Here is a 12,472-nt window from a genome sequence, read left to right on the forward strand (position 1 = left end):
GAAAAATCCGTCGGAAAGTTCGTCGCCTTCGGGAAATGGATAGAGAATTTACAGAGGAAAAATCCGTCAGTAACTGGTAAAAATCCGTCTGTAATTTTTTGACGGAAAAAATTCGTTGGTAAATAATTTTCGACGGGGCTTTTATAGAGGGACAAAATCCGTCGGTAATTTTGTCGGTAACCAAAAATCCGTCTGTAAGAAAGACTAAATCTGTCTGTAAATCTGTCTGTATTAATCTATTTTCTAGTTGTGTAAGTAGTGAATGAGCTAATCGGTTAGGTGAGAAAGCATCAAAGCATTGACAAAAGAGAAGGAAAAAAATGGTACCAGAATAAAAACAATTTATCCTCCTTAAGAAAGATACCATGACTCTCATACCATGTTAGAAAGGTATGAGAGAATGGTAGAGAAAAGGTTAGTATGTATTCAAGTTGTATCGAATAATATAATATAGAAAGATATTTATAAGTGTTTAGAGAATCGAAATTATAAAGACATAATATTCCATAATAAATATTTAAATATGCTAAATAATTCTAGTAAAAGATAATTAATCCTAATATATGTTCACCAAAAAAAATTCTAATATATTCTAACAATTGATATTGTAAAACGTTAATTGACAATATATATAATACCTAACATGTCTAATTTTGGAGATTAACTAAATATGTTTATGAAAAGTTATTAATTTAGTTATTTTTTCCAATTACATAAACTGTATTTTTAATATGACATAGCGACTAAATAGATAAATTTTCATAAGTATATTTTGCCAGCATCCAATAATTAGACATGTTAAGTGTCATGTATGTTATACAAAAATTATAAGTGAAGTATTAAAAAATAAATATGATTAATTTGTAATTTTTAAAGGACTAATTTAGTTGATAAATTTTTTTAAAAATAAATTTAAAAAACATCTCATTTTTCAAACTAATTTAGTTTGACTATTAATCTTATTATCCGGTTATCAACATCTTGGTTATTTATCTATAGAAAATTGAAAAATAATAGAAAATTAACTTAAATTTAGCTCAATGCATTATTTGATCATTTTAATGGCTACAGTTAGAATAAATGATTATCTGTACTTATAAAAGATAAAATTGCTGATATATCTACTCACATTAAATCGAAACTAAATTTATATTCACATAAGATGTTTTTTGTGTGATAAAAGTATTTTATTTTTGAAGGATTAAAATATCACGTAAAATACTTTTATCACATAAAAGACATCTTATATAAGTATATGTTTAATTTCGATTTAATATAAATACATATGTTAATATTTTAATTTCTTATAAATACAAATGGTGATTTATTTGCTACATTTATTATCCGCCCTTCTTAGTTTGTTGAGAAAAATTATAATATATTCGCCCTAAGGAGTAATGCCTAGTAAATTAAACACCCATGTGAAGCAGTCACAAAAAAAAAAAAAAACAACCATGTGAAGCTCGTGAATGAATATGATACTTACTTTATTAGTATTTAGTTGATTTAAATGACCCAAACCACCTTGATCTATATTTTAATTGGGTCAAAATAACTCAGCATTTATATATCTATTTTGATTGTTCAAGTTCTTTGATTATAATTGATTGACACGTTGAGCCTCCTGCACATGCTATGCTTTGAAGCAAGAAAACAAAACATGTATTAAAATTGCCACGGCCTAATATTCGTGCTTATCCTTTTGACAATGCAAGTTCTTAGGTTTTTACTATTTATGAAAAATCCACAAGAACCACGATCGAAAAGCGACAATGCAATGCAATGCAATCCAATACGAACGACATATATAGCATATAATTAAATTCGTAATATAACCTATTTTCCTAAGTTCTACATTATATATATCATCTTTAATTTTTCTGAACACCAATATCGATGATATTCTTTTGCTCCACAAAATTAATGAAAGGACTAATTAATATCATAGACAAGAAATCCCAACGACATGATTCATATGCTCCATAAAATTAAGTTTTAAGATTTCATAAATTTTTTTTTATAAAAATTTAAATTAACAGAAAAAAAATATAAATTATATTTGTAACAAAAGATTCCTGTAAGTAATTTTTGTTTGCTTTTTTTTTTGTCATTTACGGTTAAAAAGATAATAATTTATGTATTTTTTATTAATTTAAATTTAAAAAATAGTATTATAATATGATATCAAAATTTTTATAATCTAAAAATCTAAATTTTGATTCTTTTTATTTTCCAAGGCAAAATAAAAAATAAAAAAATTAAATGAAAAAAGACAAATGCAAAATAAGATTATTATAGATATTAAGTTAAATATGATTATTTTGTATTATAACATTACTGATTACTCCATTTTGAACAACTCTAATAATTTATTTATTAATTTTCTCCTTAGATATATGCAAATGTTTTACACGCGCGCAACTATTTTATTACATGCTTAACTTGACCTTCAGAACGTAGCCCGTATAATTAACAAGGTAAAGAAAATCAAAATATTACCTAAAATAAAAAAAAGTTAATTAAGTACTTAAAACGTGAAATCGTAATAAAATTTAAATAATATTTAATATAAATTTTGTAAAATTTATTAGTTTATTTAAATTATAATATTAAAAAATTTTATCAGTTAAATCGAAATTCTAAGGAAAGAGTTAGTTTAATTCGAATATATCTAGAGACATGTGTATATGTCTCTTTATTATTGTACAAGAAGAAAAAAAATTACTTTATAATTTTAATAATGTTCTTGAACAACCACGAATAAACAACACGAGAACGTTGTCATGCAAGTCAAGTGCACTTCTCGATGAAAAATATTTCCTCACTCATTTCAATTAACAAATAATAATGAGGTCCTTATGAACAGTCATGTGCATAATTAATTACATTTGCAACTTTTTTTTCTTAAAATTATTTTTAAATTAAGACTATGATTTTAATTTAAACATATTAATGCTTGTTATATAATAATTAATAAAGAAAATTTAGTCTATTATCTAAAGATAAATTTATGCATTGTCAAGATTAATTTATTATTATTATTATTAAAAATGTAATGTTTTATAGTTATTTTGAAACCTGTTGAGCACATTAACTAGACATACTTAATTACTTATTGTAAGAAATTTATATTTGAATAATAAGAATAATAAGATAAGTCACAAAAAATTTAAATAAATAAGTAAACAAATAAATAAAAAATATTAAAAAATTATCAAAATTTATTATATTTAATTATTATTTTTAATTATTAACTCAATTTTTTTAATTTAATAATTCAATAATAAATATTAATCAATATTTTTAAATATTAATAACTAATTAATTACTAAAAATAATAAATTTTGATCATCTTCTAAAATTTAATAAACAAGGGTATACAGACTCCTACTATAAATAGAAGTTGAATCATGAAGCACAAACACACACAAACACATCAATATTTTCAATTAATAGCTCAAGAAATTTTTTTTAAAAAAATCCCATGAAGCTTGCATTGCTTGCCCTCTTTGCCTTGAGCACCACTCTGCTGCCACTAGTCATGGCAGCAGAACAAGTGGTGGACACAGACGGCAACGCAATTTTTCCTGGCGGAAGATTCTACATTATGCCAAATATTTTTGGCGCAGCTGGAGGTGGAGTCAAATTCGGCAGGACTGGTAACCAAATCTGTCCGGTTACCGTCCTGCAAGATTATTCGGAGGTTATAAAGGGTCTTCCGGTGAAGTTTGCTATTAAGCAAGACATAGGCCCCGGCATAATCTTCACCGGAACCCCACTTGATATTTCGTTTGAGTACAAACCCGGTTGCGCTGAATCTTCAAAATGGGTGGTTATTGATGATTTGCCGGCACCATATGTAGCTATTGGTGGTGCTGAAAATCATCCTGGGAAGATAATCATTGATGGTAGTTTTAAGATTGAGAAAGTTGGAACATTCAGTTACAAGCTTATGTTTTGTCCCAGTATAACTGCACCACCTGGTTTGTGTTATGATATTGGGAGGTACGATGATAAGCATGGAAGGCGTTTGATTCTCACGGATAAAGATGCTTATGAACTTGTGTTTGAAGATGCTGGTGTTGTTGACGAACACTACTCTATTGTTGCATGAATCAAATGATCACCATATGCTGCTAGGGGTAGTGTATGTTGATGTTGAAGAATAATATAATAATAATAAATGTGATCTAGTAACTAGGGTTAATTGTCTTGTATTTTGTGATTTGTGACATCTTGCAACTGTTACAATAAGTGTGACAATTGCTCTCTTCTAATTGTCATGTATGTGTTGATGTTTCATCACTTTAATTGATGAATGATTAGTTTGTTAATAAGCTTTTCTTTTGTCTTAATTAATACGTTGCTAAGAACAAAAAAGCAAAAAAAAAAAAAAACAGCTCAAAAAAAGGTCTTACATACAGAGTGGAATGCAAGTTCACAAGGCAGAGGCAGACAGCATTACATAAACATGAGGTTGGAGTTTTTAAAACAGCAAAAAAAAAAAAAATCCCCATTGTTTATTTTTTCCCCAAAAACAGGCTTTTATTTCCCAATTTAAAAAAAAAAAATTAAAAAAATATGTAAATGATCCAGTCCGTATAACTCGTTGGACTGCTACAAACGGTCAAAATCTAAAAATTGAGTCAGTAAATACGCCGAAAAGAAAAAAAGCAAATCAATTAGTATAAGGAAAAGTATAGGGTACCAACATATTATCTGCCAACTTCTGTCAACTCTTATTTATATTTGTGTTTTATGGAAGTGTGTTCGTAGATGTGTCTAATAATTAATATATTTTAAATACATATATAAAGAGACACATCCAGAAAATATATCTATAAAGGTTTCTATTAAACACAGTTATAAAAAAGACATTTTTATTAGACACATCCATGAACACACTTCCATAAAACACAATTATAAATAAGAGTTGGCAGAAGTTGGCAGATATGCTGTTGGTAACGTAGCGGAACCGGTTTAATCCGTAGACTGACACAAATTAGCTTAAACGGATTAGACAATAATAATAATAATAATAATAATAATAATAATAATAATAATAATAATAATATAATAATAATAATAATAATAACAACAACGGAAAAAGGTCAAAAATATACATTCTAAACGGTGAACTACAAAGTGTCCATATGATGAGACACTCTCATGGCTATGAATAATTTGAATTGGAAATCTAGTTTGCAAACTTGATATATATGGGTTCATGCATGCATGCATCTGGCTGGGAATAGTGCCGACACTAGTTTGTCTCCACCCATATAGACATTATGTGGGCATGCATGCATGTTATTACTGCACCAACTGCTAGTAATTGCAGCCATTACAGGTGTGGGCCTCCAATTAAGGACACTTATGAAGATAAATTTATGCTCATTACATTAGATATTTATTATTTCAAAATACTATATTATTAACACTAATAATTAAGTGAACGGTTAAAATTCTTAACCGATTTTGGGCTCAATTTTTTGGATATGGAGCTTGTATGTGAGTTTTTCATGGATATGGAGTTAAGGTGGGTTAGACATGGATGTGGGGCAGAATTTTGGCAGGTTTTGGGAGAAGGACTCGGACGGTCCGAGTTCTCTGTTCGTGACAATGGTAAACCGGAAGACGCACGGTCCGAGTCGTGGGGGGGGGGGGGGGGAAATCGGACCCTGCGAGATGGCATAGGAGAAGGACAACACGCACGGTCCGAGTTGCGTGCATGGATTGGATTCGGACCGTCCGTTTTGGCTGGGGATGGCAGAACCGGTTTATGAACACGCATGGTCCGATTTGGTTGCTTAGTATATTTTTGAATGAAGTTAACCTAGTCGGATGGTCCGAGTTGAGTATAGAGTGTATATAAAAGTGTGCAACGAGTTAGTGTTAGGTTACCCTTCTTCTTCCCCTTCTTATTCGCCGCTTCCTTCCTCTGTTTCCTTCTTCTGGATCTCTTATATGCTTGTTCAAAATCAAAGGAGTGTGTAGTTAGTGTTATGTTTTTTTTTTGTGAGTAGGAGAAATGAGTGATAGAGTACTAATAAAGGTGTATTATTTTGGTCAAATTTTATTAGAAACATCTGAAGGGGTAAAATTTATTTGTGAAAATCTAATAGATGTTGTTATTCCTTTTATCATTTCCTTTGAAGAACTGAAAGGTTTGATCTGTGAAAAGATTGATTCTGAGAGAGCAAAAAAAAATATCATGTGTTCTATACAGATATCCCGTACCGGTATTTGGTGGGTTTGTCCAATTTCAAACAAGATATGTGACGGACGAAGCGAGCATGCAGGAGATGTTTTCGATGTATATTGAAAACCGGGCGCAGATCTCGTTTATCGAGTTGTATGTTGAGTTTGAACAATCTGAGGCAGACCGAAACATTCTACGGGAAGATTATAATAGTGACAGTGAAGAAGAGTTCGAAAGCAACTATGAATGTGTTGGTGCAGATGGAGATGACGATCATGGTGAGGGAAATATGGATCCAGATGTGACAGAGGTGGCAGATGCACTCGCAAACGATATGCCGTTTGGGGAGCCTTCATTCATGCGAGTTCTGGACTTGGAAGCCATGCATGTTCCGGAGTTTCCGGAATATATGACTGCAGGTACGTTAATAAAAAATAATTGTCTTTTTTATTTATTTATTGAATTATTTATGAATGAATTATTATTTATTACCCATTATTTAAGCATGCGTTGATGTCATGTATGTGTTAGACATTGAACCGGTTGAGCTGATCCTATGTAAAAAAAAAAATTAAAAAATAGTACGAAGTTATATAAATAAAAGTCAACATATGTGTTCAGTAATGTTTGAAACATATAACGTTATTTTAAACGAATATAGAACATAGAATTTAATATTTTATTATTATTTACGTTAGGGTCGGATTTATGTCATACTTGATGCAGTTAATATTGATTTAGTATGGTTTTGAAATATATATGTATTTATTGAAATTTTTCCCATGCTTGTTGTCCTGGCAGAAGTTCCTATTGTCGCAGATGGTGAATTTGCTGTTGGGATGGAGTTTAGTTCCCGGGAAGCTGTTATTAAGGCAATAAAAGAGTATACCATACGACGAAGCGTAGGTTACCGGGTGTATGAGTCTGAGCCTTTGACATTTTATGCCAAGTGTACACAGTATGGGTCAGGTTGTGATTGGCTTATCAGGGTTAGTCTGATCAGCAGGAAGTATTGTTGGGTTATAAGGAAGTATAATGGTAGTCACACTTGTACCAGAGCCACCATTTCACAGGATCATGCGAAGCTGGACTCCATCACAATTGTAGAAGCAATAAAGCCATTGGTTGAGGCTGATCCCTCCTTAAAGGTAAAGTCCGTTATAGCAGAAGTGCAATCGAAGTTTAACTATACTGTTAGCTATCGAAAAGCATGGTTGGCTAAGCAAAGGGCAGTAGAAAAAATATTTGGAGGTTGGGAGGCATCGTACGAAGCGTTGCCTATATGGTTTCAGGCCATGTGTCATAAGGAGCCATCAGCTGTTGTCCATTTTGAGACTATGCCTGCATACCAAGGCGATGACTTGGTTGGTCATATTCGGGTACTGCATAGAGTATTTTGGAGTTATTACCCCTGTATCAGGGCATTCAGACATTGTAAGCCAGTTGTCCAGGTGGATGGGACTCACTTGTACGGAAAGTATAAGGGTTGTCTCCTAGTCGCAGTTTCACAGGATGGCAACAACAACATCGTCCCAATTGCGTTTGCTATTGTCGAGGGTGAGACTTCTGATGCGTGGCACTTTTTCCTTAGTAACTTGCGTCAACATGTTGTCACTCGGGATGGTGTGGGACTGATATCCGACCGACACGAATCCATCAATGCAGCTGTGGAACGGAGTAACGGAGCCTGGTCACCTCCTAGAGCTTTTCATATGTTCTGCATCAGGCATATAGAGTCAAATTTTCTGCGGAAATTCAAGGCACCGTACCTCCAAAAATTGGTCGTCAACATTGGTAATAATTTACTAAATTTAAGTAACTTATTAACAGTAGTTAAATATTAATATTTCTTTTCGAGTTTTATAATTTTTATTTTTTTTTTGCTTTCCTCTAGGATATTCCAGGACGGTGCGGGAGTATGAAGTGCGTTACCAGCGATTACGGGAACGGGGGGAAGCGTATACCAACTAGTTAAACCGAATTCCTCGCGAACAGTACGCATTGGCGTTTGATGGTGGATACCGATGGGGTCACATGACAACGAATCTAGTGGAATGCATCAATTCAGTGTTGAAGGGTGCACGCAATCTTCCTATTACTGCTCTTGTCAAGGCAACATTCTACAGGCTAAACGAGCTCTTCACCAGAAAAAGAGCAGAGGCAGAAGCGCGGATTAATGCTGGCCATGTGTTCTCCGAAGTCGTGACCTCGAAGTTGCATGCAAACCAACTTGCATCAGGAAACATACAGGTCAGTTGCTTTGACCGGCAGAATGAAGTCTTCGAGGTGCGTGAGATGCCAAGCGGACTGGAGTTTGCAGTCGATCTACGCGCCCTTCGATGTGACTGTGGTGAGTTCCAGGTGGACCGGATCCCCTGCAGACATGTGTTCGCATGTTGTGCAAACCAGCGACTGGATTGGAAGCTATATGTGCATGATGTGTATAAGATGGACCAAGTTCGGCGGGTGTACCGAGCAAGATTTAGGCCACTAGGTAGCATGCCACTCGACACATTCAAATGATACCAGCGGAACTGTAGCACTCCAAACCACCGACTGCATGTAGATTTCAGGAGGAATGATGTTCGGATCCACCCGATCCACAGCATAAGCAACCCAAACAAACTGGAAAAAATAAAGGAACCTCAACATAACAGTCCACAAAGCCAATTACAAAGACAATGCTGTATAATTATGTCTCAGACCCTAAACATAAAACTAATACTACTTTCATTGAAACATACCTGCCCTTCCTGAAGTTCATCAAATGACTTCCTAAAGTGAGCTAACTTCAAGTATCTAAATCGTCGGTCACCACGCTCCCAGTTCCGCCACCTATTATGATATATTCAATTACCTCAGCTACCATTAAATGAATCATAAATATCAACATACGGGTACATTCTAACAAATTATTACCTGTTTGCTAGTGGAAAACTTCGAGGTTCCCTAGGTAGCGGCGATAGGTATGACATCCTGATCCAAGCCCAACAGAGTAGAAGTGTTAGTGGACCATCTATTTCCTTGCAGTTAAAACGGGATGCCCGGCATAATGCCCTGTAGAGATGTGCCAGGCATGCCGCTCCCCAACTATACTGACCAATACTACCAAAATCACGTAGCAAGGGTAGAAATTTCCAATGCACTCCTGCCCTAGACTTATCCCCAAACAAGATCGTCCCGATCAACAACATAATATGGCACCTCACATACCTCTGTATACTGATATCATCAATCAACTGTAAATTTTCTTTTAAATCACGCAGCCAGGTAAGTTTTATGCAACTAGATCTACAGTCAGACATACGCGGTGCAACTCCAAATTGAAGCAAACACTCCGCCTCCAACGCTTCATAACTGCTCATTGTCATCCCTGTGACCGGAAGACCATCTGTGGGAAGACCAAGAATCATAGCTACATCTTCAAGTGTCACAGCACATTCACCAATGGGAAGGTGGAACGTATGTGTCTCCGGGTGCCAACGTTCAATTAGAGCATTTACCAATGCTTTCTGACACTGCACTATCCCAATCTGAGATGCATGATAGAACCCGGTAATTCGCAGATGATCCTCCACCCTTTCGTTGTACCGATCCGGAGGAAGTGGATAGTTACATGTCAACATTCTTGATTTCTACAAAAAAACATAACAAATTACTAATCAAATTATTAAGAATTGCTAACTTACCATCATAAATTTATTGACTGAATCCTTATACAACTAATTCTCGTAACTTCTAAATTTAACTAGTTAATCCTCAAAAGTATTCATAACTGCTAATGAAACTCATTACAAATACATATATTCCTAATCATAAATCTCAACAATATTATCGAACATTAATTAATTACTCTTTTGTTAAAATTTTTTTCCCCTGCAATACAAAATATTAATAAATCTGTATATGCCATCATTCATATTCTAACAACGCTAATAATTAACTTGCTAATAATAATTACTACATTTAAAATTATTTAAATTTTCCCATAAAGAAATATCTAACATGGCTTAATTAAAAAAACCTTTCTAATCAACTCAGCATTAACACTTTACCACAATAATAATAACATCTAACCAAAATCGATAACAGTTACACTTAATTTCTTAAAAACACATTCAAATACCTGGCTTACAAATAATAATTATACTACAATTAAATAAATTTATTTAAAATTTACATTATGTTCTACTTACTACTACAGCCAAAAACACAAAACTAAAGAACAACAACAACATAACCATAACAAATTTTCTTATCATGATATATATAGTTAATAATCTGTAAAAAAATATTTAAATAGAACCTAACAAATATTTTAAAATTAGTCATAACCATTCTATTTATATTCTTCAACTACATATATCTCTAACAACTACATAATCATAACAAATTTTCTAATCATGATTTATATAATTATTAATCTGTAAAATAATTTTAAACAAGTCATACTCATTCCATTTATGTTTTTCAAATGCATGTCTAACAACAACAATATAATCATAAAATAAATTTTAATCATCATAAACATAATTATTAATCTGTTAAAAATATTTTAAAATAATCTAACTAATACTAACAAATTAGTCATAATCATTCTATTTATATTCTTCAACTGTGTATCCTAACAACAATCATGATATTGAAATTCTATTTTTTAATAACTATAACTATAAAAAAATTAAAAAATTCAAAAGAAATTCAAAAAATACTTACATAATCAGGATCACTGAGATAGTGAATAATATGAAGCTCAGATCGATCAACATCTTTAATTTTTGATTTTTTCCCCATTAATGTTGCTCCTCCACCATGCAAGGTTTCAGAGAAATGAAGATGAAGGTTTTGAGGGAGAAAGGTTGGTGGGAGTGAAGGAGGGATTCGGATGGTAAGGGAGCAGGGTTCTTTTACTACGTTTGTGATGCCCACCGAATAGGGACTCAACGGGGAAGCGCCGCGTGTCCACTCCAGCACTGGACTCGGACCGTGCGACTACTCAGACCGAAATCGGACGGTCCGTGACGCACGCCGACTCGGAGGGTCCGAGTCCCTCACCAACGTCATCACCATGCACTGGACTCGGACCGTGCGTTTCGTGGCTTGAACTCGGAGGGTCCGAGTCCCACTCCCCCTGACACCACAACCTGGTTACACACCAGCCACCCCCATATCCTTGTGATACCCCAGCACCGGTCCAATATGAAAATTAAAAAGCGCCAATTTTGAGTTAGTTAATTGATTAACCGGTGATATATATGTGTATGTAATGATTTGTGTGTGAAATGATATTTTGTGTCTATTCAACCTAACAATAAAAGAATTGTGATTATTCATACAACAATAAAGAGTCACAATTCAACATGGTATGTGACTTCTAGGTATTTATGCAACATATATATAAGTGTTTGTTATGGTGTCTAAAAAGTATTGTCTAATTATTAAAATAGGTAAAATAATTAATTTTAAATTTAAAAGTATAAAAATTAAATTTTTTAAATATTTTAAAGTTACTATAACAAATAATTTAGGTAAAAATTAAACACCAAACAAAAGGCACCGTAGAATTGGCCTATATATAAATATCCCTTATACTCAAAACAAAAAAGACAAGAGAAAATTGTTTATCAAGCCTTATTTTTTTCTTCTTTTAAAGTTCAAAAAAGTTGAGAATTTCTTATTATTGCTAATTAAGAAATTCATTGGTTTCATTGTATCCTGAGAGAGTATTGTCATCAACCCTATAGCAACTAAATGTGGGGACAAATATCTCTCTAAAAAAGCGATACCATAACACAATATAGATTTTGTCATCTTACCATCTTCATATACCCAACATTTTTAGAGAGATAATACTTAAAGATGGTACAAGATCAAAACACCACGTTCAAGGTCATGAATCAAGAGTTTGTCAAGTTAGATTGCTTTGATGGAACAAACTTCAACCTTTGGAAGGACAAGATGATGTATGTTCCTTCTTTCGGTTCTCAATCTTGTATATGTGATTGACCCAAAGACTACACCAATTACCGATGCCATTGAAAATTTCACACTGAAAGAGAAAGAAAAGATTGTTCAATTGAAGAAGAAACGTGATGAAGATACATGTCGAGGTCATATTCTTAATACTTTATCCGACTGACTCTATGATCTCTATATGTTAATTCAATCACCATTGGAGATTTGAAAATCTTTGGAAGAAAAGTACAATAATGAACGACAAGGAACAGATAAGTTTATTATGATGAAATATTTTGAATTTATTATGAATGA

The 12,472-nt window shown here is 32.9% G+C and overlaps 3 protein-coding genes across 3 annotated transcripts; 2 read left to right on the forward strand and 1 right to left on the reverse strand.

Moving 5' to 3' along the window:
* Window positions 1-3,438: 3,438 nt before the first annotated feature.
* Window positions 3,439-4,290, forward strand: LOC130982362 (kunitz-type trypsin inhibitor-like 2 protein). The gene has a single exon (XM_057906337.1). It carries the CDS (start codon window positions 3,485-3,487, stop codon window positions 4,112-4,114), a length of 630 nt encoding a protein of 209 aa, XP_057762320.1. The 5' UTR covers window positions 3,439-3,484; the 3' UTR covers window positions 4,115-4,290.
* A 2,872-nt stretch (window positions 4,291-7,162) lies between these two features.
* On the forward strand, window positions 7,163-8,173 carry LOC130981103 (uncharacterized). The gene is made up of 3 exons (XM_057904728.1): window positions 7,163-7,191; window positions 7,260-7,996; window positions 8,097-8,173. The coding sequence occupies exons 1-3, from the start codon at window positions 7,163-7,165 to the stop codon at window positions 8,171-8,173; spliced, it is 843 nt and encodes a 280-aa protein (XP_057760711.1).
* Window positions 8,174-8,692: 519 nt separating this feature from the next.
* On the reverse strand, window positions 8,693-10,996 carry LOC130981104 (protein MAIN-LIKE 1-like). The gene is made up of 5 exons (XM_057904729.1): window positions 10,919-10,996; window positions 9,416-9,837; window positions 9,122-9,307; window positions 8,947-9,037; window positions 8,693-8,827 (listed from the first exon to the last, which is right to left on the reverse strand). The coding sequence occupies exons 1-5, from the start codon at window positions 10,994-10,996 to the stop codon at window positions 8,693-8,695; spliced, it is 912 nt and encodes a 303-aa protein (XP_057760712.1).
* Window positions 10,997-12,472: the final 1,476 nt, after the last annotated feature.

The sequence above is a fragment of the Arachis stenosperma genome, chromosome 5, assembly GCF_014773155.1.
Source record: "Arachis stenosperma cultivar V10309 chromosome 5, arast.V10309.gnm1.PFL2, whole genome shotgun sequence".
Lineage (NCBI taxonomy): Eukaryota > Viridiplantae > Streptophyta > Magnoliopsida > Fabales > Fabaceae > Arachis > Arachis stenosperma.

Bases quoted from the DNA above. Each gene is read 5' to 3' on its own strand.
- LOC130981104 (XM_057904729.1), bottom strand. From the start codon at position 10,996: ATGGGGAAAAAATCAAAAATTAAAGATGTTGATCGATCTGAGCTTCAT. The intron at 9,038-9,121 runs GTAATAATTTGT...ATATCATAATAG, and splicing joins AGTTTTCCACTAGCAAACAG to GTGGCGGAACTGGGAGCGTG. The intron at 8,828-8,946 runs GTATGTTTCAAT...TATTTTTTCCAG, and splicing joins ATGAACTTCAGGAAGGGCAG to TTTGTTTGGGTTGCTTATGC.
- LOC130982362 (XM_057906337.1), top strand. From the start codon at position 3,485: ATGAAGCTTGCATTGCTTGCCCTCTTTGCCTTGAGCACCACTCTGCTG.
- LOC130981103 (XM_057904728.1), top strand. From the start codon at position 7,163: ATGGGTCAGGTTGTGATTGGCTTATCAGG. The intron at 7,192-7,259 runs GTTAGTCTGATC...CACTTGTACCAG, and splicing joins GTTGTGATTGGCTTATCAGG to AGCCACCATTTCACAGGATC. The intron at 7,997-8,096 runs GTAATAATTTAC...GCTTTCCTCTAG, and splicing joins AAAATTGGTCGTCAACATTG to GATATTCCAGGACGGTGCGG.